Source organism: Amphibalanus amphitrite, unplaced genomic scaffold (assembly GCF_019059575.1).
Source record: "Amphibalanus amphitrite isolate SeventyFive unplaced genomic scaffold, NRLGWU_Aamphi_draft 000914F_arrow, whole genome shotgun sequence".
In the NCBI taxonomy this organism is placed as follows: domain Eukaryota; kingdom Metazoa; phylum Arthropoda; class Thecostraca; order Balanomorpha; family Balanidae; genus Amphibalanus; species Amphibalanus amphitrite.
Window position 1 is genome coordinate 237,812 of NW_024882408.1, and position 22,516 is coordinate 260,327.

Genomic DNA, 22,516 nt, shown 5'->3' on the forward strand with positions numbered 1-22,516 from the left:
CCCCCTTCCCCCCAAATATTATTCTAAGGCAGGGGAAAGCTAAAGGCATGCGATTCTGGTAACAATGATTGCCAAATTATGTGGCTTATTATAATGACAGGATGTTAGATGTTCAAACTCCACACATACCATGGAAGACGGATTAAGACATGAATCATTTTTCAATGTCATACACCCACGCATTTTTACAAGGTGATTGATGCATGAAGCATTGTCTAAGGATTATGTTTATCGTTCTTAAGCCGGAGAGCCTGTAAAACATTGCGAATACCATGTATCTGTCAGAGAATAATTGATATTGAATTTGACTTAGAAACAATTAAGTAACTTCCTAAGGGTCATTTATCGCTCCGATGAACACATTTCTGAAGTAACTTCAAGAAGTCAGAAGCAACGACATAAATGTTATCCCGTCTCAGTGATAATCTGGTATACCGATCATGCAACAAAGTCACATCGTTGTAAAAACCGATCTGCAAAATCGGTTTCAAAGCTGTATTTAGGGGGTGACGACGCCGTGTCTATTTAGCTGTACTTTGACCTTACCTCTGACCTGTGGCGGAGGTGACTTGCGGCGGTGACCTGCGTGTCTCCCGTTAAGTGACGCCCCGCTGACCTGCCCCACAGGACCCGGACGTGATGGCCGCGCCGCTGCCCGTGTTCGATCGAGTCGGCTCCACGGACAAGGACATGACGGTGATGCGCCCGTCTGACTCCGAGCCTCTGGTGCCGCTGGACAGCCACAAGCGGCGCGGCGCCGACACGCCCGCCTCCTCGTCCTCTGCCGACTACCTGGTGCCCACGCAGCCCAGCAGCCACTCGCTCAACACGGTGCGCACCGACCTGGCCTCTGAGCCGAGCTGGGAGGACGTGCGCGGCTCGCCCACCGAGCGGCCGCTCGTCTCAGAAACCTCCTTCACGACGCCGGAGCGGAGCCGCGGCAGCGCGTCCTCGGGCGGCGGCGCGGCGGCCGGCTCCGCCATGTCGGGCTCTCCGAGTGGACAGCCACTACTACAGCAGTCGCCCGACGAGCCGCCCGACTGGCCGCCGCCGGCCTCGACGAGGCATCGACACCGACGCGGCTCGCCGGCCGAGCGGGCTGCGCTGCTGGACCCGCTGCCGCCGGCGCCACCTCCCCCGCCGCCGCCATCATCGTCCGCCGCTGCGGCGCCCTCCTCCGACCCCCGGCGCAAGGCCAAGTGGGCCCGGAAACCGAGTCCGCTGAAGCTGGATCCGGGCGGACTACCGCCAAGCTCCGGCGGCGCCACGGCCCGCCCGCCTCCGCCCTACATGAATGTGGGCGCAGAGGGCGGTCTGGCAGCGGTGGCCATGCCACGGACTAGCTCATACGACAAGGCACTGGGCAGGACGGAGCCCTGTATAATCGGCATCTCCACACCCAAAGCGGACGCCGAGAAAAATCCAAACTACAGTGAGATCCACTGCTAGTGGGGCCGGGGCGAGATGTGTGTGATGTGTTTGTGGGACGTGGGACGTTGGACGTGTTCGTGGCATGGTCAGGTCGACCGGGTGCTATCAAACAACTCGTGAAAAGTGTGAGCCGGCCGCGGACCCGCCGTCTTATGCGTGGTTCACACCGGATCCGTAATGACCGTTACGTTCCGTAATGAATACGGTGGCGATTAAAAAATATCTCGAAAGTGGAGGGCACAATCCAACGCGCATGCGTAGTTCGATTTTTTGACGCCGTAACGCCGTAATGGTTACGGATTCGGTGTGCACCGGGAATTGCCATCGCTGAGCGTCACCGTTCGAATCAAGTGCGCCAAAACTCTATTTTGTTTATAGGCAAGCGGAAAATGGACTTAAGTCAAGAGCTGCTTTTGATATCAGAGCGCCAGAATGTAGACTTGTTTTACTCTCTTCCTTTTAATTTGTTAGTTTCACTCTGACATAGCGGTCTACAATTGTATCGAGTCATAACATTGTTAATTAAACGCCGGTGGGCAGAACACTCAACACTGGACGGAGATTCTTGCATTATTTCTTGTATTACAAGAGGGCATGTCTATGCCCGTCAACGCTGAAATTTATTTCTTACATTCTTTGCTATTCGTGGGTGATATGAAAACCAACGGACGCCAGAATCTGTATTGTATACCAATTGCTCGATTGGCTTGCCAAGAGTCAATGTGGATTCAAACATCTTCAAATATCTACAAGTCGAAGTATCAAATTTAGCAAGTAGCGGGGGCGATATGGCCGGTGAAGTTTACTCAGAACTCCATGAAACTCAGAACTCAGAACTCCATATACAAGATACCTACAAAGTAAGCCGTGAGCGTTACACGCTGATGGCATGCTCACAAGAAATAATAATTATTGGCAGGTTGATTCGAGCTAAGGTAAAAGGCCAAAGGGTCCGCACGTGCGCACGAGCAGACCGCTGCCCTCGTCAACATTTGGAAGCTTCATAACTGCTCGGCGATACCTTGGCTTATTCTACCAAAGAATCAGATGCAATTCCAAGCAATCGGAACATGTCATTAAAAAGGGTAAGCACGCGCACGTGTGCAGACCAATACGCTCGCTGACCTGTGTAGTCTACTAATATGCATGGTCTTATTCAGCATACTTAATATAAACTCTGTCGGCCCACCCAATCTGCGGTTATGGAAAAAGGGTGCGCACGTGCGCACGTGCTAGCCAATACCCTCGCTGACCAGTACAATCTGCAGGTCAGCATGGTGTCATTCGGCATACAAAATATGAGCGTTATCGGCCCAGCGGATCCCCAGATATGGAGAAGGGGTACGCACGTGCGCACGTGCAAATCAATGTCTTTGCCAGCCCGTGCAATATGCTCATAAACATGGTGTTATTCAGCATACAAAATATGAGCGCTATCGGCTCAGCCGATCCACAGATATGAAAAAGGGGTACGCACGTGCGCACGTGCAAATCAATGTCTTTGCCAGCCCGTGCAATATGCTTAAAAACATAGTGCTTTTCACCATACTTAATATGAGCGCTATCGGACCAGCCGATCCCCACATACTAAAAAGGGGTACGCACGTGCGCACGTGCATAGGTACTTATGTCTTTGCCAACCTGTGCAATATTCATATTTAGATGGTGTCGTCTAGCATACAAAATATGAGCGCTATCGGCCCAGCAGATCCCGAGATATTAAAAAGGGGTGTGCACGTGCGCACGCGCTGAAGGAATTCAAAACCGTTCAAAGGTCACCGGATGTGTAGTGTGCACCCAGCACAAACAAATTTTGAGCTGTATCGCTTCAGCCGTTCCCGAGTTATGAAATGACGAGCTCTTCTGGAACCTCTCACGTCGCACGTGGCACGCGCTGTAACAAGCACTCATGAGTTTTATGAATAGCACAGTTCCATGAAGAAAGGATGCATCCCCTCTCCAAAGAAGACCGCTCATCAAACAGTCAAACCGTTTTGGAGATACATGCCAACAAAAGTCATTACGGCGGCCGGTCGGGCCGAAAAGTTCAATTTTCCCAACTTCTGTTACGTTCCGTAACGAGTACGATGGACGCTGCCAGTTTACGGCGGCTGGTTGCCACATTTCAACTTCGTCTAGAAAAGTCGCAATGCTTGGGGAATCTTGAGAAATGTCTAGCTCATTACGGCCGTAACGGTTACGGCGTCATTACGGATCCGGTGTGAACCACGCATTACTGTGGAAACGGTGCTGTCTATTTTGATGCTTAGCGGGCGGTGTGCTTCAGTGGTTGGTGTGTCGGGATACCTCAATATGTGATGTGTTGAACGCTCGCTGCCGTGGCTGGCAGGTCTGGAGTTATGCGACACAGCGGTGCGTGTCTGTGTATGTCTGGCTGTTACGTTGGTTTTGCATAGACCCACTGGCATTGCAGGGCGTGGCTCATGGACAATTGGAACGTCGGATTTAATGCCGGATTGTGCAGCTCAGTTATCGGTATTGCGCTTAGATTGCCGTGAGTTTAGTTATTTTCATGCAGGGTATTCGTAATGCCTAGTCGTAATCTGTTGATATGCAGGGTTAAGAGCTTGAATCCTTAGACATGTACGAGTACTTCTACGTCATTTTGCGTTGCCTGCTTACCTGTACCTAAACTGCGGCAGATACGTCGATCGGTTTCTCAACCAGCGCCTATGGGCTCCGTGAAGGTGGCAAGACTCGAGCCAGCCCAGCTGCAGCCCCCGTGAACCCCTCAACATCGATCGGAGCCCTCTGAATTCCATCACCCCCGTCGCGCCTCACCGGCTCTAGATTTCTGTCGAAGGATGACGAAACAATCCGACCGTCCCAACTCTAAGGTCATTCAGTGACCCTCAGTTTTGGGCGCGCTCCAAGATGTCGAATGCAATCAGAAGGGGGCCAGCCAACACGAAACGGCTACTTGTCGTCGCAGGTGGTGATTCACAATGCTTTGTATCCCATAAACAGATGATAGATGCTGTTTTCGGGGGGCGGCTACACCCTGCCAGTGAAGTACTGATGTCCTTGCTCAACATTAACCCTTTTACTGACCCTAACTAGGCCATTAATTAAACATTTTGAATTTAAATTGCTCCAGAAAACAACACAAATGATTACCAATCAACTTTATCATCTTGCTTTCTCCCTATATTTTTGCCCACTTTCTGATTTGCCCCAGCCCGGCTCGGATGTGTGGCATCGGTCGGCAGTGGCGGTGGCCGCTGCTCGTACCACCGTGTCGAGATGATTCGGCGCATCTGAAGCCCGGTGTCGTGCCGGGCGCAGCGACCATCGTCCCGAGCAGGCCACCGCCCGCTGTGGATCGCACGTAACGAGGCTCACCTGACGATCCTGTAGATCCAACGGAGATCCAGGGCACAGCTCAGCACCGCACCAATCAGATCCAAGTGCGAGGAACTCTCTCGTCCTAACGAAGCCAGACGCGCTGTTCGGTTGGTTGATTTTTCGGTTCCCTACATACGAGTTGAGCCTGATGCAAAAACATCCAGCCTCCATCCTGGCCCTATCCGATGCTTAGCCGCACTCTTATCTGTCTGATATCCTGATGTGTTGCGGATCCGGGGTGCTCAAACACTGGCAGATGAGGGGATACCTATGTGTCAGCGTAGCGGCGCTGGGTGTCTTTTTTCTGATTTCGTTGGATTGGACGGTGTGTCTCTCACTGGTGTGTGATATATGTGCGTTATTAAAATCGCTGGTATCACCGAGCTGGTGTGCTTTGGTTTATTTGAGACTGGGTCCTTGTATTTTTGTATTTCTTGCCGAATTATATCGTGAAACGTAAAATGGAAACTCGTGTGGGTGGTGAGACATGGTTCCATACCGCGAAGTTCAATAAGGAACATGTTTACAACACGTTTTGTCGAATGTGCTGAGACGTTAAAAGGGCGACAATGATATTGCAGCTGATATTTTTTATTCGATCTATAGGCAGACGATGCTTCATAATTCTGCTTCCACGCAGGTGCATCGAGAATCAGTGAGTGCGGTACAATTATCGTCACACGACGTGATTGCCTGTAATTACGTTCATGCACTGTATTTTTGTCATATCGCTAGTGAGGTCGTAAAACGCTCTCACGGCAGCTTTGTTGAAATGACAACCACTGGGCTCAACTGGTCAGGTGTTTGTGAACTGTGAGTTGACTGTGCAGTCTGTGTTTTGGGTGCTGTTGACCGCTTCGCCGCGCTGGCGAGCGGTGTACGGCGCAATGAGTACGTGTATCTGTGCCGGGTACTTGTACTGGTACTGAGTACGAACACGTGTACCGGGTGCGTGTACCTCGCCCGACGGTCTGGATTTTGCGCCAAACGACGAGGCGGCTGTGATTGCAGTTCTGTCTAGATGGGTGTGAGTGTCTGCCCGAGCCGGACACCACTCATGTGAATACATAGACTTGTAACGAAACACAACAGTTTGTGCGAACATAACGAACAGACTGCGAAAGACGCGGGAATGATCAGAATAGATATGGCCAGAGGCAGCGAGTTCAGTTAAGCAGATCTCAGTGATGGTTAGAGAAGATAAAGACAGAGAACGGAACGGATATAGGTCCAGAAAACGTATGTGGGATAGAAGGATGTGAGACATAATCGCAGGTTGTTTGAAATAGACAACACTTTTCGTTAGAATTGTTTCTTCTATTGAAAACAACCGAAGCAGTTCGAGGTTGGGGTAGGGGATGGGTAGGGTGCGGGATTTCGGAGACGGGCGAGAAATGGGATGTTGAGCTTCATAACACACTTGAAAACGGATATCTCCGAGGGCCCCAGAACGAACAGTGAGTCCCAGACGGCTTTCCCCGACTGGACTCGATTGGACTGTCGGTAACCGTTTAATTAGATCTCTCGTGTCGCGCCGGCCGACGGAGTTTCCTCGCACCTGCGGTGTACCCGCCACTCCGAGTGGCCCGGCTAGCGTGACGGCATATTTTAACTGTCCACAATGCCAGGCAAAACATCTACCTACACGAAACGGACCCCAGGTGCATCCGCATCAGCCACGCAAAAATGGCCGGCGGGCACTTCAAAGCGGCGCCATTCAGCACTATTGATGGCACACTCAGGTAATTGGCGAGGACAGAGGCCTCAAACAGAAGGTGTAGTTTGATATCTCTTGTATATACATGGCATTACATGATCTGGATTCACCACATAATCAGGACATCATATAGATAATACAAAAATGACTGCCGGGGCGGCCCGCGCCCAGCTGCGCATGCGCCGACGCTCATTAAATAATGACTTTGTACATGTGGGCGGCGACCACTAGCTGTCGCCGGCCCGGCCTGCTGCTGCGGCCCGGCTCATCACATGGCAGCGGCACGGTCGGCCCGCGCCGGCGCTCGGCTCTCACTCTCACTCACAGCTCACCCACTCACCCACTCAAACCTCGTCAGACCAACTCTCTCACGCTCCCACACGCAGATAGCCATATAACCCTTTCAAACACACAGCATCATTTGAAAAACACGAGTCCACGCACAGCGTAGGCAGGCGTCACAATTCATCTCTCCTTACTCACACATAATAGCTCAGCGCCTATCTGAAAACAACAGACCAGCGCACAAACATTGCATAGTTCCGCCTTCAAAAAACATTTGAGCTAGCACGACTCTATAACGATACACAGACGGAACAGGACTAGGTCATGGAAGAGACGCTCGTGCGTCACCTCAGCGCCGCCAGCGGCCCCGCGGCCCACCGGGCGACACAGGCACACCACAGAGGCAGGGAGCTCGGGCGCACAGTCGTCCAAGGGCCACCGTCGGCCCCTCGTGGCCCAATGTCCGCGGCCACGCCGGCGGCAACAACACACGTCAACAACAGCGGGAGTGCGAGCGGCGGCGCCCCGCCGGCTGGCGGCGCGAGCGTCAGCTGCGCATCGTCCGCCCCCGCCCCCGCCCGCGCTGCCCCGCGGACTGGTCAGTTGCACCCGCACGCTTCCACCACCATGTCCTTGTAGTTTTTCAACACCACATTGTCCGAGTGGTCTGTATAGAGCATCGAAATGGCCGACAGCTCTGTGGCCACGCAGCACGGGGATGGCACTGAGCTGCCCTTCTCGTGCACCAGAGTCTGCACTATGGCGTGGTTGGTGGCGTTCAGGTGCTGCGGCAGCGGAAACTGGTTGCACTCGCCCTTGCAGAAGAAGGCGTTGTACCCGTCCGGCGCGACAATCCAGTTGTTCCAGCCGACGTCGGTGAAGTCGACGTAGAGTGTTCGGCGCCGGCACTCGTCGTTGTGCCGTTTGTGCGAGCGCGGGGCGCTGCGGCGCGCACGCGCTCGCGGCCGCCCGTCGTCGGTGAAGGTGACCAGCAGCGGCTGGCGTCGCTGCCAGTCGCCAGCGGCCTCCTCTGGGACGGGCCGCAGCCGGAGCCGCTCTCCGGCGCCCGGCGGAGCCAGCACCCTGACCAACAGGCCGTGGTTGGCAGTGGGCCGCGCCAGCCACCGGCGCGCCGCCGGGCTCACGTCCAGACTGAGCGGCCGGGCGGCTCCGCGCACCGTCACAGTGTCTATTAGCCGCAGCACGGGCCGGCCACCGGCGCCTGTCCGTCGCACCACATCGTACACCTGCACTCGGTGCCGCGCGCGCGCCGCCACCCCCTCCCCCTCGCCCGACGCGTCGCTCTCGACGCCGGGCCACCAGAGCCGCAGCTCGGCGGCGGAGAGCGTCTCGGTGGTGGGCACCGCCGACGTGTTGAACACCAGCCGCTGCAGGTTGGCCGGGTACTTGTGCCAGTCCACACGATCCTCTGAAACAGGGGACGCACACGGTCACAATCGGTTTCCAAATGGCCCTGGCGAACGGCCGAAAATGGCCGCGTTAACACCCTGAGAGCGGGGAGCTGAACAGTCCCTGGCGCGACCCCTGACCGTCGGGCCACCTGGCGCCCCGCTGCGAGTCACTCCACGGTCCCTCGGCCGGCCGTAAGCACCCTCTAATCGGTGTGCTGGCTGTCACATCCCGCTGAAAGTCGACACTGGCGTCGTCCCGTCTGAATGGACCGCGCACAGGCGTGAAGACACCTGGTGTGACGCTAATCCCCGCTGTAATACTCAATCCGACCCGGGTGTGAAAATTATGGCGCCCGGATGGGCCCGAGAGGGCTTGATATTGACTGCCCGGAAGGTGATGGGGGCTGGCACATATGTAATTATTTTATTTTCCACGCCTATTTTGCGTTGAGGAATGTGGGGCTTAGCACGTCGTCATGTAAGCGATGGAGCGTTTGCGTCCGCACAACAGTCGTGACAAGTGGTGGGCCTTTATCCTCACGCCCTTGAGCCCTGAAGACACAACGATTTGAACATCACAGCGGGCTCTCACGACCTCAATGCGCAACAATAATGCACTTGAACTGTATCCGGTGCATCGTCCAGGATGCCCAGCTACGCGACGATTGCGCGAGCGGAGAGGCGTTGCTGCACGCCCTCGACCTTCGTGCCAGCCCGCCATTTGCGAGCCAGAAAGCAAATTATGGTGATTCCAGCACGCAGCCCAAATTTCGTACAAGTGCTACCTTAATCAGATGAGGGTGCTGGTCGGGCACTTAACCGCTTCCCTTCGTGTAATCACTGTGATCTTGTGTGGGAAAACGAGGCAGAGAGCAGACGAATTGCAGAGGCTGCTTTACCCATCACTGAACTGTTTCGTCGTTTAAATTGGAGCTTTTAAAAAGTTGCATTCCATCCAGTTCAGATGTGACGACCTGGGGTAGTTACGACTCATACCTAGGTGACAAGTTTATGACTGTTCCCTATAAACGAAGATGCTTTTGAAAGTTGCCTTTGAAAGGAAGAAAGTTACCAAATAATATGCAATAATTTTAATTTCTTATCAGCCTTACTTCATTCAGGAATCTCTCCGGCACAAAAGTGAGCCTGGTGGCACCCGCATACGGGGTAGATCTTCTCCCCATTCATTCTTCTTTCTATGACACTCCGTATCTAACCCTGACCTCTGACCCGTATCTAACCCTGACCTCTGACCCGTATCTAACCCTGACCTCTGACCCGTATCTGACCCTGACCCATGACTATTATCATATCTGACCCGTATCAGACTATTCGTGAGCTCGACTCTGACCCTGCCCTAATCATCTCTGTCCCTGACCCGGCCATGTCTGACCCCGACCGTTCTTCCGTCGCTGACCCGTCTTCGTCTGCAGCCTTTGACATGTTCTTATAATTAGTGCTACGTATTTATAACAGGCTCAACTATATAGACCATTTCAAATCAAACGCATCTCAAAAACCATTCCAGATGTTGTGTTGTTTCGCAGAAAAGCAGCATAAATGACTGTACCTGCCTAAAAATACCATTACTTGCATCATCTCCATGCAAGTAAAGTTGCCTTATCTCTGCTGATATACCTTATCTGCTGAGGAATCCATGATCGTTTACTCGTCACTTGTGGTTTGACAGTGAGCAGAGTTTTCAACCGACCGAGGTCTCAGACTCGAACGGCGCTTCTCCGTTTAATGACAAATTTAATAAGACCTCTAAACATTCCTTCAGGGCGAGCTGGAGTGACTTCAACGGATCACAGGTGACGAGCACTGACGCACGGTTTCAAATGATATCTCCTGCTTCCGTCCACTGAAGGTGTCCCCATCTGTCCGCAGCCTGTTGCCAAGTCAATTAGACTAGCCTACCCCTCGCCTTGCTTTTAATTGTTCCTTAATGTGAAATCTTTCTGATCGTTTACGTTAATCTGCTGCTGTCCGAGGAGCTGAACGTTCTAGCTGTGGTAAGATGATACTGCTGGGCCATTCCTCGATATAATTCAGCGTGCCCACTCCTGAATACGCAGCCTGAATCTCCTGTCCCCAGGGTTGTGCTCACTCGGCGTGCAGGAGACGCCGCCGGAACTCTCCTGAATGCCTCTCACTCAGAGGTCACTGACTCCTCCACTTGCCCAATATCACTTCCACGAATGGCCCACTGGTGGACTGACCATCCCGCCGTGAATCTTATTCATTCAAGGTCCCGCTTATCCCTTGCCGAGTGGCAGAAGCGCGGCCGACAGCTGCACCGGAGCCGCGGCTCGGCGTCGGCGGCCGCAGCTCCCAGGGTCACCCTCCGCGCGAGCCGGCCGGCCGGCCGCTCCGACCGGCCGGCCGGCCCTCGTTCGAGCGCCACTCTCAACTCACCTGAATGGATGAAACTGCGCACGGTGTTGGCCGAGCCGGTCAGGCGGCCGGGCAGGTTCAAGTCGAGCGTGTTGAGCTCGCGCGTGGTGGTGGCAACTTTGGCGTACACCTCGCTCAGATAGGCGGGCACCTGGGGCCGCGCGTTCGGCCGCCGCTTCATTCCCAGCGTGTGCAGGAATGCGGCCTCGAGTTTATCGACGACGGCGCGCGGCGGCCGGCCGGACGCCAGTTTCTCCAGGAGCGGGTCGGCGTCCGCAGCGGCGGCGGCCGGTCTGCCGAGCAGCAGGGCGCTCACAGTCACCACTAGTGGCCACATGATCACACACGGGAGCGGCACAGAGCGCGGCGCCGTCACATGGCGCGCCGTCACCACACGTCTGGCGCTCTCGCCGACACGGACGCTACTGGTGGCGGCGGTGGCCGGCGCGCCACGCGGACTCGCGCGCCCGCTGCGCCCTGGCGGCGGCGCCGCGCGGCGAGAGCCGTCACCGGCCTCCCGACCGGCCGGCGTCCTGGCAGCCACGCTGGCGCCGGGCCGGGTCGGGTCGGCCGGCCGGCCGGCCGCCGCCGCCGAGCGGCCGGCCGCACGCCAGCGCTGGGGGCCGGGCTGGACGGCAACGGAGCAGGAGCGAAACCACTGAGCCCGAATTGAGCTATTTACTCACACGATCAATTGTCGAGAGACCATGGCCCGAACACGAGGAGTAGAAGCAAGATAATGTTCGCAAGGTTGACTGCAACGAACACATTCATAGCTAAGCACAGTCGACACCAATTATTGACCAGCCAACACCTGGCAAAAGGAAAGGACAACAGATGAACGGACGGCCAATGACAATAATATCAATGCCCCTTCATCCTTCCTCACAATCCGAGAGGCAGCAATGATATGCGGAACAATGGACATGTATTGACGGCCAGGGTATTTTTTGACGTCTTTGGCAGCTCGATGGTTACTCGATGTGATTCGAACACAACGGCCGTGTGATTCGAACACAACGGCCGACAACGGCACATAAATTACGTTCTAACACAAGAACTTGATCGGTAACATTTTACTTCTATATCAGAAACAACAACCTAATTTTGTGCGCTCATTTTTTTCTAACCTTCAAATCTGTTTCGAACAGGACCTTCTGGAGGAGGTGCCATTTTCCAAGTGACTCAGTCCGGATCCCTGTCCCCGTACCGTGCTCGGAGTCCGGACCCATCCCTCACCCGGGACGACAGTCGTAACTCCTCCCTCTCCAGGTGCGGCGGCCGGAGCGGAGGGTCCGCTGGCGACCGCGACCCCTCGGTCGAGCCCAGAGTCCGGCCCGCCCGGCGCTGACACTGACGATTGATCATGGACGGCCGGCCATCACGGGCCGCGCCCGGAGCCCGTTCCCAGCGGCCGGTGACGTGCCGTGCGGCCATCCACAGCGCCCGCCCTCCCACGCTAAACACACACGCGCACGCACACGCCTCATGAGAAAAGAGACAAACAGGTGACAGGGCGGCGGCGGCGGGCCGGGCCGGCGGTCCCAGGTGGCCGGAAGGGGCGGGCCGTGTCCTCGCCAGCCGTGCGGGTACCGAGGGCGGACCGGGGACGAGCTGAGGTATGCCGTCGGACGGACGGACGGCCGCCGGAGGCTCCCGGCGCTCCGTCAGACGAGAGAGGGACGGCCACGGCCGGCGGCGACGGAAATAGGAGACCTCGCGGCCCGGGGAGTGTCGCTCCGGTCCATAACCCGAAGGTTGTCCATGAATGGCCCTGGCACAGTAACTGTGGGCATCATTTTATGACCCAAGGGGTGTGTCTGCACCAGACTTGTAAGCGATTCAACTCTGATTGAATCGATTCTCATGAATCGCTTGAAAATGACGACTCACTGTGATTGAGTCGGTTGAATCACCTCTTGTCACCATATGAATCCTGATTGAATCGGTCACACATGGCAACTGCAAGTGATTGAATCGGCAACTCATCGATTCAAGTTGATTCAATTAACAAAATGATTCAATCACCATGTGCTGGAAATTGAAGCTATGACCATATTTAGTAGGTACTACATTATGTAGAAATATATGTGGTATTTGCATCATAGTCACACACAATGCACTGCAAATTTTTTAGGCATTTTGTCAGTATTATAAATGCGCACAGCTATCATAATTGAAAAAAAACATAAAAATTTTGTTTTAAGTTTTTAACCCATTTATGCCCAGGAATATTGACCATTATGAAAATCGATGAAATCAAAATATGTTATGCTTCTACCAGGGCCTTGCATGGAATCGAAAATAATTTTTGCCTGCAGCAAAAGTTTTTCGAGAAAAACGTAAAAAACGTGCGTTGCGAAATCGCAACGAAGGGCACACCGGGCGCCATCAGCGTTGCGAAAACGCAACGACGGGCACATCAGGCGGCCATAAAGTACACTGAACTGCCGTATATGCTAATTTGTTTTGACAAAACATCAATCAACTGTTGACAACTATTGTTTGAAAATGTGGAACCCACATCCCTCATGCTCTATAACCCGCCTAAAAGCCTCAGTGGGGGAGCATAACTTCAGGATTCGCGAACGGGGAGATGACAACAAACGGTCATTATCAACAACAGTTGTCCATTTAAAGTTGTGGTCGACACGTACCCAGGGTGACGCTTTCTTTTTGGATGCTAGACAGAGCCATTATCCCCACCTATCAGACCCCACACTGAAAACAATTAAACGGAGGTTTGGAGTAAACCAGTGCCTCACATAAACGCGTATCCGCAAAACCACTCTCCTAGGATTAAAATTAAATTCCATTGCAGGTTAGTCGTGCCCACTCTCAGCAAAAAAGAGAAAAAAAAAGAACCGATCCGGCTTTCACAAATTACCCGCACAAGGCGTAGCGCATCATAACAACTCGCCTCCCAGTTTATCACGTTTAAGCCTGAAACAGACTCTTTCCGCAGTCAGGAAATCGCATGCGAGAGCCTATTCAAATACATGGAAGCACGCTCGCATCAATCGCACGCACCTCCCGCAAGCGATTGATGCGAGAAGAATTACAATGTATTTGAATAGGCTTTCGCATGCGATTTCCTGAACGCGGAAAGAATCTGTTTCAGCCTTTACACCTGATCGAAAATTTTCATGGCCCCACTATCAGCGACCTTCAAGTGTAACCTCTTTCTCGAGGCAATGCCAGGGCAGAATGGTGATTCGACGCAGTGGCACACTTTCCAACTGTTTCGTGAATCCGTCCTTTCCATCTTCAGGATAGTTGAATCCTTCTCCACGCCTCAACCCCCTTTCCGGGCTGGACGGGCAACTATATATGTATTGCATTCGGGCAGATCACAAAGGAGCACGCCTGTAGCCGGGTGCAGTGAGTGCTTGGGAGGGAGAGGGGGGCTGGGTCATGGGTGGCCTGCCCACTGGTTGGGCTCAGTCTTAGGGTAACTGTGGGGAAAACGCACCCCTGGGTTAAACGCCTCCCCTAAAAAAATCGTAGATCTTATCGACGGATAGGTGTTTTATCCTGTCTTTCAGAACAGTCAGCTGCTTGTTTACGCAGTTCTCTATTTCCGGTTCTGCGTCTTGAGGAGCAGCGTGGGTAGGTGCTGATGTTGGTTTTGGGTGTTGTTTTGGTTGTTTTTACAGAAGATTCCTAAGCTTTTGATGCCCTCTTTATATCACAAAACTTGCTATTGTGCACATCACTCAAAACTGCGTTTTATTGTCATTCTGTTGAATTTATTATGCTGCGGCGTAAATGGCGCGTTTTTTGTCAATATTTTGTTGACCGGATATGGAGTGGATGGGGAAAGACGCCTACTCGATGCATGGGGCAAGACGCCCCCAGTGTTCTGAAAGGGGGGCGTTTTGCACGGTGGTGAGAGTGCAGGGTAGCGCCCTGTAGGTCGGGGCCGAAAAGGCCACTCCCTGTCCTTTTTTGCTGATATATCCTAAACGACTGCAGATATCGTCACCAAACTTTCAGGACTCCTCCGGGCATCCATTTTACACATTGCAACAACATTTTATTCCAAAGGCTATGATAGGTTGACCACAAATGACGTCAGAATGACGTCAAGTTCTGCCATGTTCATCATTTTCTGTTGATGGATGGGTGGGGGCGCTTTGCACATGGGTGTGGGCGTATTACCCAGGGTGTGGGGCAAAACGCCCTTTTGTAAGGGTATGCGGAAACCTTTTTGGGGGGTTAAATACCACACGCAAGTGTCTTTTCTTGGTCTCAAAGCGTAGTAAAAAGAATGAGCTACATGATGGTGCCCAAAGGTTTGAGTAATCTGGGTTGGGTTGAGTGTCAGAAGGTTTCGCGCTTAATGGGGGCGTTTTTGACCTATTCACCCTAACGATTCCGTGCCCGCTTAGACAAATGCCTCCCCTAATTCCAATAATACTGCTGGCTCTAAAATGGTCTGATTCGATAAAAGGCCTATCCTAAGTAAGAAAACAAGCGTGTACTCCATATCAAGTAGCTTATTTATCTATGCAACTTGCAAGTTATGAATCCTAAAAATGACTATTTTCCCAGACGCCCTCATTACCCCTGCCGAAGGGCTCTGCTTCCCACAGAGGGGGCCTATCCCACTATTTGCCGACCCTCAGTTATTTTTTCTAACGTAAAGGTTGGTAGTCAGCAGATGGTATCCAGAGAATGGCAATGCCTATCTGTCGTCTGATACCAGACTACATCCCCGTTATTCATTATATACTATGTACATTGTACAATGTATGTACATAGTCGATCCAATTTCCAAAGGACCTAATTATCTCTCAGGTCCGTTAGCATCGCCGACCGTTTGATGCAGGTCCTCTTCCTACCATGCGATTTTCAGATGTATGGGAACACATTGCTTAGTGAACGAACTTCCCGATAATCTGTGAGAGAAAAAGAAAGGAGTGTTTGTAGCTGTTAGAGGCAGTAAATGTGAAATATGTCGCAACATTTTAAGTGCAAACGCACCTTGCGCTTAACATACCTATACGCGTCCCTCATGACTACAAAACGAGAGAGAGAAAGAGAGAGAGAGAGAGAGAGAGAGAGAGGGAGAGAGAGGGAGGGAGGAAGAGAGGTGGGGGAACGAGAAAGAGATGGAGGAAGATGGGAGAGAGAAAGAAAGAACCCACAGCGTATCACGAGTGAAGTCTATTGTTGATATTCATACTTTCCCTACCCTACCAATGTGCCCCTCGTTGCGTTTTCGCAACATCGCTGTCTTTCCGATGTGCCCTTCGTTGCGTTTCCGCAACGCCACCGTAGTCATATTTGAAAATTGTCACAAACCCTTTTTGCAGCATGATTTCTTAACAAAATGCATATCTAAGCTATTGTAGGGACTCTGCAGAATATGTTTACACAATCTTCATTACGATATTATTAAGCACTTAGCCTATTTATCTTGTTTTTCGTGACGTCATCACTCACAAGACCTTCAACTTCCCTCTGGGAGCTCTAGACAGTAACTTACCGGCCGCACAGACTTGTAACTGCGTAGCATCATGCGCACAACCATGCTACACACGCTGAAACTTGTCTCATCGGTTAGTCTCTTTTACACACTTCTCAAGCTTCGATCACGTCGACGCTTACTTGCGTTGCGAAAACGCAACGAAGGGCGTAAATGGGTTAATCAAACTGTAAACACCAAATTATACATAAATGTCAACGCATGAAGATGAAAAATGCATGTAAAGTTTCTTTCCATTGCCCTAAAATAAGTATAGTAATCAAGTTAACAGTAGCAGTAAGCAGGCGCACATTGCTCAACAGTCAACACACATGTTTTAGATATCATGTTAATCTTTATATTTTCAATACCCTGTTTCATCAGGACATTTGTGAGCAAGCAAAACATATTGATGAATACACAATTCATGTTCACATTATAATTTGGTAACCTTAGTTACTGATTTGATTTTGGGCTAAGGGTCATAAATTGCTTGATCTAATCCATGGTCTTCTCACTCACTTTACATTTCCCAGCAGAATCAGCGTTTACCTATCAACGTAAATATTGGAATACCTTGGCTTATGAGCATTGATGGATCTGTCACATATTGCCGTGGCTCCCAATTACACAAAGGTAAATATACAATGGCAAAAAGTAGATACATACCCTACTAGGTATTAAAAAACAACCACCTTCCCATCACCTCCACGATCACCCAAAAACTATTGTTTTCATAGCTCAACAAACAATCTTTATCTGTTTGGTGTTCTTCACCTTCCAGTTTTGAGGACCGCTAACAGTTTTGCATTCGATGCTAAATTCGGATTAGAGATTTGCTAGGCTGCTCGCAATATTTGCCACATGGAAACCACGCAAAATACGCTTTTATGTCGCAGCCATGTCAATATACGCTGCAACTACCTAGTGCTGGGCTAATGTTCTGTGCAATTTTGCATGTTTCCTTTTGCAAGCGCCAAGCTAATAAATGAATTTTTATAAGTCCTCTGGTAGCTTCATTTGTAACAGAACTTGTGTTTTCTGTACTTAAATTATCATCTTTACACCGTATTTAAATAAATAGCTACAACTTCGTTGAGTTCAGTATAGATTTAGTACTTTTCTATGTTTTTTTGGTATTCTCCTAGTGTATTTGGTTGGTATCTGTTTGGTATCAGTTTTCAAAAATGTTTTAAATTGATATCACATATGTATATATTTTATATAACATCTTGATTGAATCGCGTTGATTTAAATCATGAGTAGAGTCATTCCCTGAATCACTGATAATGGGATGAGTCGTGATTGAGTTGAATCACAAGGTCCATGAGTCGTGATTGAATCGCTTGGAAAAATCAGACTGTTTGATTGAGTTATGATTGAATCGGTCATTTCATCAAGTGAGTCGTGATTGAATTGATTGATTTTTTTTTGAATCGTTTACAAGTCTGGTCTGCACGGCCCAAGGAGTGGCCCTCTACATCTGAATGTGTACTCCTTGACCCAAGCATGCCCTCCCCACAGTTCAAGGGTCAAAACTAGGCTCCCCACCGGCCACCATAGCCCAAAAATTTCCTTGTATTAGCCCAAGAATGTAGTACCCTTTCAAGGCACAAGCAGTTCTGCATTTTCCAAGACGTTTCCCCGTTTCTCCTGTCCTTCTCTCCAACTTTATCTGTTCAAGTGCCCACAGATCGGGAGTATCTCTCCACAACATAGGGCCCTATATATTCAGTACAGTAAATCGCTCACCCATCGCAGTAGAGGGCCTAGATGTAGATAGTCTGAGAAGCTCCAGAGTCGGGGTGGTCGTCCATCGATCCAGGAGGGGTGACCCTGGGTGGACGGAACGGCACTGACCTTGCTAGGACGGCCAGGTGGGGTGCTGCCGCAGGGCTGAAATCTGTCTGGGCCCAGAGAGGCCGGTCAGGTGGAAAGAATGGCCTGTCCGGCTCCTGTCGTGGACAAATAGCGCAGATATTCGAGTGAGATGGTCATGGGATGAGGGTTCCCCGACTTATCATGGTGCCATCTTACTGGCTGACCCTGGGATAAGTCTTGCCAGGTGGCGAGACTGAGAAGTGCCAGATTTGGAAGTGCCAGAGATTGAATGCAACCGTAAATGCTGCCTAAATGCTGTCAGTAAATGAAGAATATTTTGCGCAAATTACACTAAAATCGTATCCTAACGAAAAATCCGTCAAATAACGCGAGCGCAAAATTCGCATGCTGCCGCTGGAAAGCTGCCGTCGCCGGACGGCCGAGCGGCCTCCTGTCTCCGGGCTGGCTGAGGGTCCGTCCTGCCCCTCTCCCCGCCCTTCCGTCCGCTAATGGCCACCTCGCCGGCCCGGCCAGGGTGGTCACTCGTCCGCGAGCAGTGACAACAGGCGGCACCGATTACAGGGTGGCCCTCGACCAGATGGACTATCGCGCAGCGGCGGCGGTCGTCTACAAACGAAAATAAAGAGGAAAGGCATGCGGCGAACGTCCGGTCGCCGCCGACAGCTCCTAACAGACGGGCGGGAAAAACAATGGCTCCGGCATAAATTAGCCGACCTAAATCAATATGCCGTGAACGGGCGTGACCCGATAGTCCTGTTTTAGATGGAGGCGATAGAGGCTCAGCTATGCGAGGGTCGCGCTCCCTCAAGTGGGCTTTCAAATTCCTGTCACAAGAGATTATATAATTGTCCTCCCGAACGGGAAAGGAACGGATGACGGTAACCAGATTACTGCGCTGGAATAATTATGAAGATAGAGCGACCCAAACACGTTTGTTCAGTAAAAAGAGTGAGGCCACAGTTATTTTTGACAGTGGAAGGGGAGGAGAGGGTCTACTTCTTTCTGTTATCAAGTTACATAAAAATAACGAGGGACAACAATATTGATGGCGACAAATCGATGATTGGGAAAGATAATTCGGGAATCAGTATAGGTAAATATCTTAAGCAAGCCGTTTTTGAAGTGTGAATTACGCATGTAAAGTGCTAATCATCTATACCTGTTCATAAGCTTATAGCATCATTTAACTATCGCTTATAGTAGGGGAGAGGCGGGAGAATTGGGACTTATTTCTCAGGCCATGTTCATTGAGGTATTATTTGGCAAGTATTGTAGCCAAGCTGCTTTGCGCGGCGCCAATAAAAGGTCGCACCAATTCTCTGCATTATGCCATCATAAAATAGCAAGCCTGTGCAATGATGTAGCTATATGTGGACAAAAACAAAAACACTCATTTTCAGGAGAATAGGGACACATGCAAGGAGACAAGGGACAGACACGAAGCTGAATTGGGACATATAAAAATCGGGTATTGGGATGACTCTATCTCGAATTATTTATCGTGTCTATGTTTATAGGCAATCATTTGATACATTGGAACTTATCTTCACACTATCTGTTTCGTTAAATGCCGAGATCGTCTTTCACGATTACGATGTTCCCATAAAATGCACATTTTCCTACCAGAGTAAGACTTTCTGGTCTTTACTTTGATGTATTTGTGGTTAAGGGTGCAGCTGCAACCCCTTCCAAAACACGAAGGTAAAAACACATATTTTTGCACCACTTTACCGTTTTTACCATTTGGTGTCCCTATTCTCCCACAACACCGCCATAACAAATCACGCATTTTTTGTCATTTATCAGTTACAGAGCGTGTTCATAGAAACTAGCAATCGCATAAGGACGGTGTTAATCTAACATCGTAACATGTTGAAAGAAAGATAGTTTGTCATATGCAATGCACAGACAACTCAGAATAGCACTCGAAAAAAAAAACAAGTTTTTTGGTGCTCAGCCAGCACAGCCCAAACGACGCCCACAAAAGTGTTGCTAAGGCTTCCCATCGTTGCATGACACATAGAATCAAAAGGTAAAGGCAATAACCGTGCAAGGATGCTGTCCATTTTTTAGATATTGGCGTGTCCCTATTCTCCTGCGTCCCAATTCTCCCGCCTCTCCCCTATCCTTTATTTCTTCGAGAATAAATAGACGATGAGATAGAGCAGTTCGAAAAAAAAACAATACATGAAACAAATATTCAAAATTTCTGCAACATTGATGTTTTTAAGTATTACAAAATTTTATCGAAACACTTCAAAATTATGGCCCTTCGACAATTCTGGTTTACAACAGAATATTCAGAACAATTAGATACAATTTAATCAAATCAATCCGCCAGCCTGGTGAACTATTGCTGTTGGCCATTCCTTGTTCGGGCGGCGATGACACAGGAATATCCTGGTGGTCGTCGGTCTTATCGCCTATATCATCGATCCCCGTTATCATATCAGTCGGTCGCAGACCAAAAATTCATCCAGCAGTGCGGCGCTATCAGATTTGGGGCGCACCAGTTGCTAGAAACGGATGCAAAAGTCGTCCGGGACAGCGGTGGACGGCCGTCGGTTCACTGCACTGGTCCATGTTGGGCCGCCTGATTGTGATCGTGCTGTTGCTGATGAAGACCCAGGTGGGGGGCACAGCAGTCCACCTCGCCGCCGGTCCCGTTACTCCAGTGAAATCGTGCGTCATAGGTCCACCGGTTCCCACACTGTGACTGCCGTAAATCGCGCGCTCTGACAGTCAGTTCAGGACCCCCGCCGTCAAGGATGTGTGGCGTAAATCACGTCTGATCTATAGAGTAATTCTGACGTATCACGAGGAAAGGCTCTCCATTTTGGCCACGCTCAGGTCTGTGGCAGCCCAGGCCGGCGCTCTACCACCATGATCCAGCGCCGTGGACCGCCGTGCAGCCTGATTCAGCGAGTCTGCCGGGCGGCGTATCACGGTAGCTGCAGCCCGCGGCGGGCATGACAAAGAGCGGCGCGCGGCCCTCGGGCAGCTCGGCGGACCTCCCTGCTCCGACCGATTACAGTCGGCGACCGACAGCGGCGCCTCTCTGCGGTTCCAGCGGCCGCTTTGAGCCGCCCCGGCCGCGCTCCGAGCCGGAAATGTGACGTCACAGGGCCGACCGGCCGAGAGGGCGTCTGGTTTGGTATGCTAATTCCAGCCGCCGAGGCTGTGTGCAGCTGGATGGCCGGTGTAAATATTTATTACCTTGCTCATCAATCACCACTCACCCTAATACCAGAGTGGAGGTAAAACAGCGCCCTGATGAATAGGAATGCCAAGAAGCTGATGTGTCATATTCAGCTTGTGAAACTTATGCGATACGGCCAAGTGGAATTTTATTACATTGACATGGGGACATATTTTGAGTGTTATAGCAGTAAGTAGTTGTGACCTTTTACGATGTTGGCTGCAGGACTTCGCTAGCCGTGTGATATAATATACGAGAATGTGATTTGCCTTCAGTGTGGCAGCGAATTTTAAATGCGCGGCTGCCTCTCGTCAGAGCAAAACCGACACCGACATGATAGAAATTCAGGCGGCAGATATGTGGGATCCTACATCCGTGTCGATTCGTCTTTGGATGTCTATTTAGAGATCCGACATCCGTGTCGATCCGTCTTTCGGATGTTGATGCAATAGGAGCTCAGAGCTGTTCAGCGGCAGCGAGCGCCGAACGTGCGATAGTGTCTTGTGCACTGTTGCAGTCTCCTCCGGCGCGCGCGGCGCGGAGACTCGCCGCGCGGCAGAGGGCCGGTACTTTCTGAACAACTCTCCGTGTTTCTGCTGTTACTCATCATCTTAAACTCATAGCTTGTCTTCTTTTCGCAGTTTTTACAGCAAACATATGTTTTTTCACCTCGAAGCCTTTCTTATTGTTTCATTTTAGTGAGAACATCAGTCTTTTACAGCCAGCCTAGGTAGTACATATATACATGAAATGCATCTTTTTGTTACCTTTCAACTTCCAACGCTGCTCCACACTCAAATGAGTAATTTTAGGGACTGATATATCCTCCACAATAAATAACTCGATCTATTCACGCATCAACACAACACCTGTCAATTTGGCAATCAATAAAAAATTGGCACATGCCTAAGGCTTGCAAGCGAGGCTAATGATAATTTTGTGGTGCCTTTAATCTACCTAACTACAATCGAGAGATCGCCATCAACGGAAAACCCTGCTGCCTTGGGTAAGAGCAAAAATGCACACAATAAGTATCCCGGTATTTCATTGAATGTCAATTTTAACAGCCTTGTAAATCAGTGTTATCTGAAAACCAGTAGATATGTTAGAACATACAATTGCTGTTTCAGGATATTGTCATCACGATCAGCATATTATTGTTTGGTAATCTTCGTTGCAGCGTTTTGTCATTTGTTGTGTTTATGACATCTCAAGTGATCATGAAAACACAACTGCCTCTGCTCACTATACCACGAGGTCCATTAGCAACAGTTCTTTGTCTAATCGGCGATCTCGACGCAGCTGTCTGGAAAAACCGCGGCAGGGCGGCGCGCCCCGGTCTGCGGGGCCTGCAGCGGCAGATTTACGCCGCAGCTGAGTCGCGTCATGGAGAAAAG

General features: G+C 50.9%; 2 protein-coding genes across 2 annotated transcripts in view; one reads left to right on the forward strand and one right to left on the reverse strand.

Annotated features, from left to right (window-relative positions):
• Positions 1 to 5,881, forward strand: part of LOC122368008 (ALK tyrosine kinase receptor-like) — a 140,808-nt gene extending 134,927 nt beyond the window's left edge. The window contains exon 27 of the mRNA XM_043341597.1: positions 628 to 5,881. Coding sequence (XP_043197532.1) covers positions 628 to 1,449 — 822 coding nt within the window. The 3' untranslated portion in view covers positions 1,450 to 5,881. The remainder of the gene's footprint in view (positions 1 to 627) is intronic.
• Positions 5,882 to 6,575: 694 nt separating this feature from the next.
• On the reverse strand, positions 6,576 to 11,057 carry LOC122368015 (bone morphogenetic protein 4-like). The gene is made up of 2 exons (XM_043341604.1): positions 10,630 to 11,057; positions 6,576 to 8,228 (listed from the first exon to the last, which is right to left on the reverse strand). The coding sequence occupies exons 1-2, from the start codon at positions 10,943 to 10,945 to the stop codon at positions 7,399 to 7,401; spliced, it is 1,146 nt and encodes a 381-aa protein (XP_043197539.1). The 5' UTR covers positions 10,946 to 11,057; the 3' UTR covers positions 6,576 to 7,398.
• Positions 11,058 to 22,516: the final 11,459 nt, after the last annotated feature.

Coding starts and splice junctions, on each gene's coding strand:
- LOC122368015 (XM_043341604.1), bottom strand. CDS start 10,945: ATGTGGCCACTAGTGGTGACTGTGAGCGCCCTGCTGCTCGGCAGACCG. Junction 8,229..10,629: donor GCGCAGTTTCATCCATTCAG/GTGAGTTGAGAG, acceptor CCCCTGTTTCAG/AGGATCGTGTGGACTGGCAC.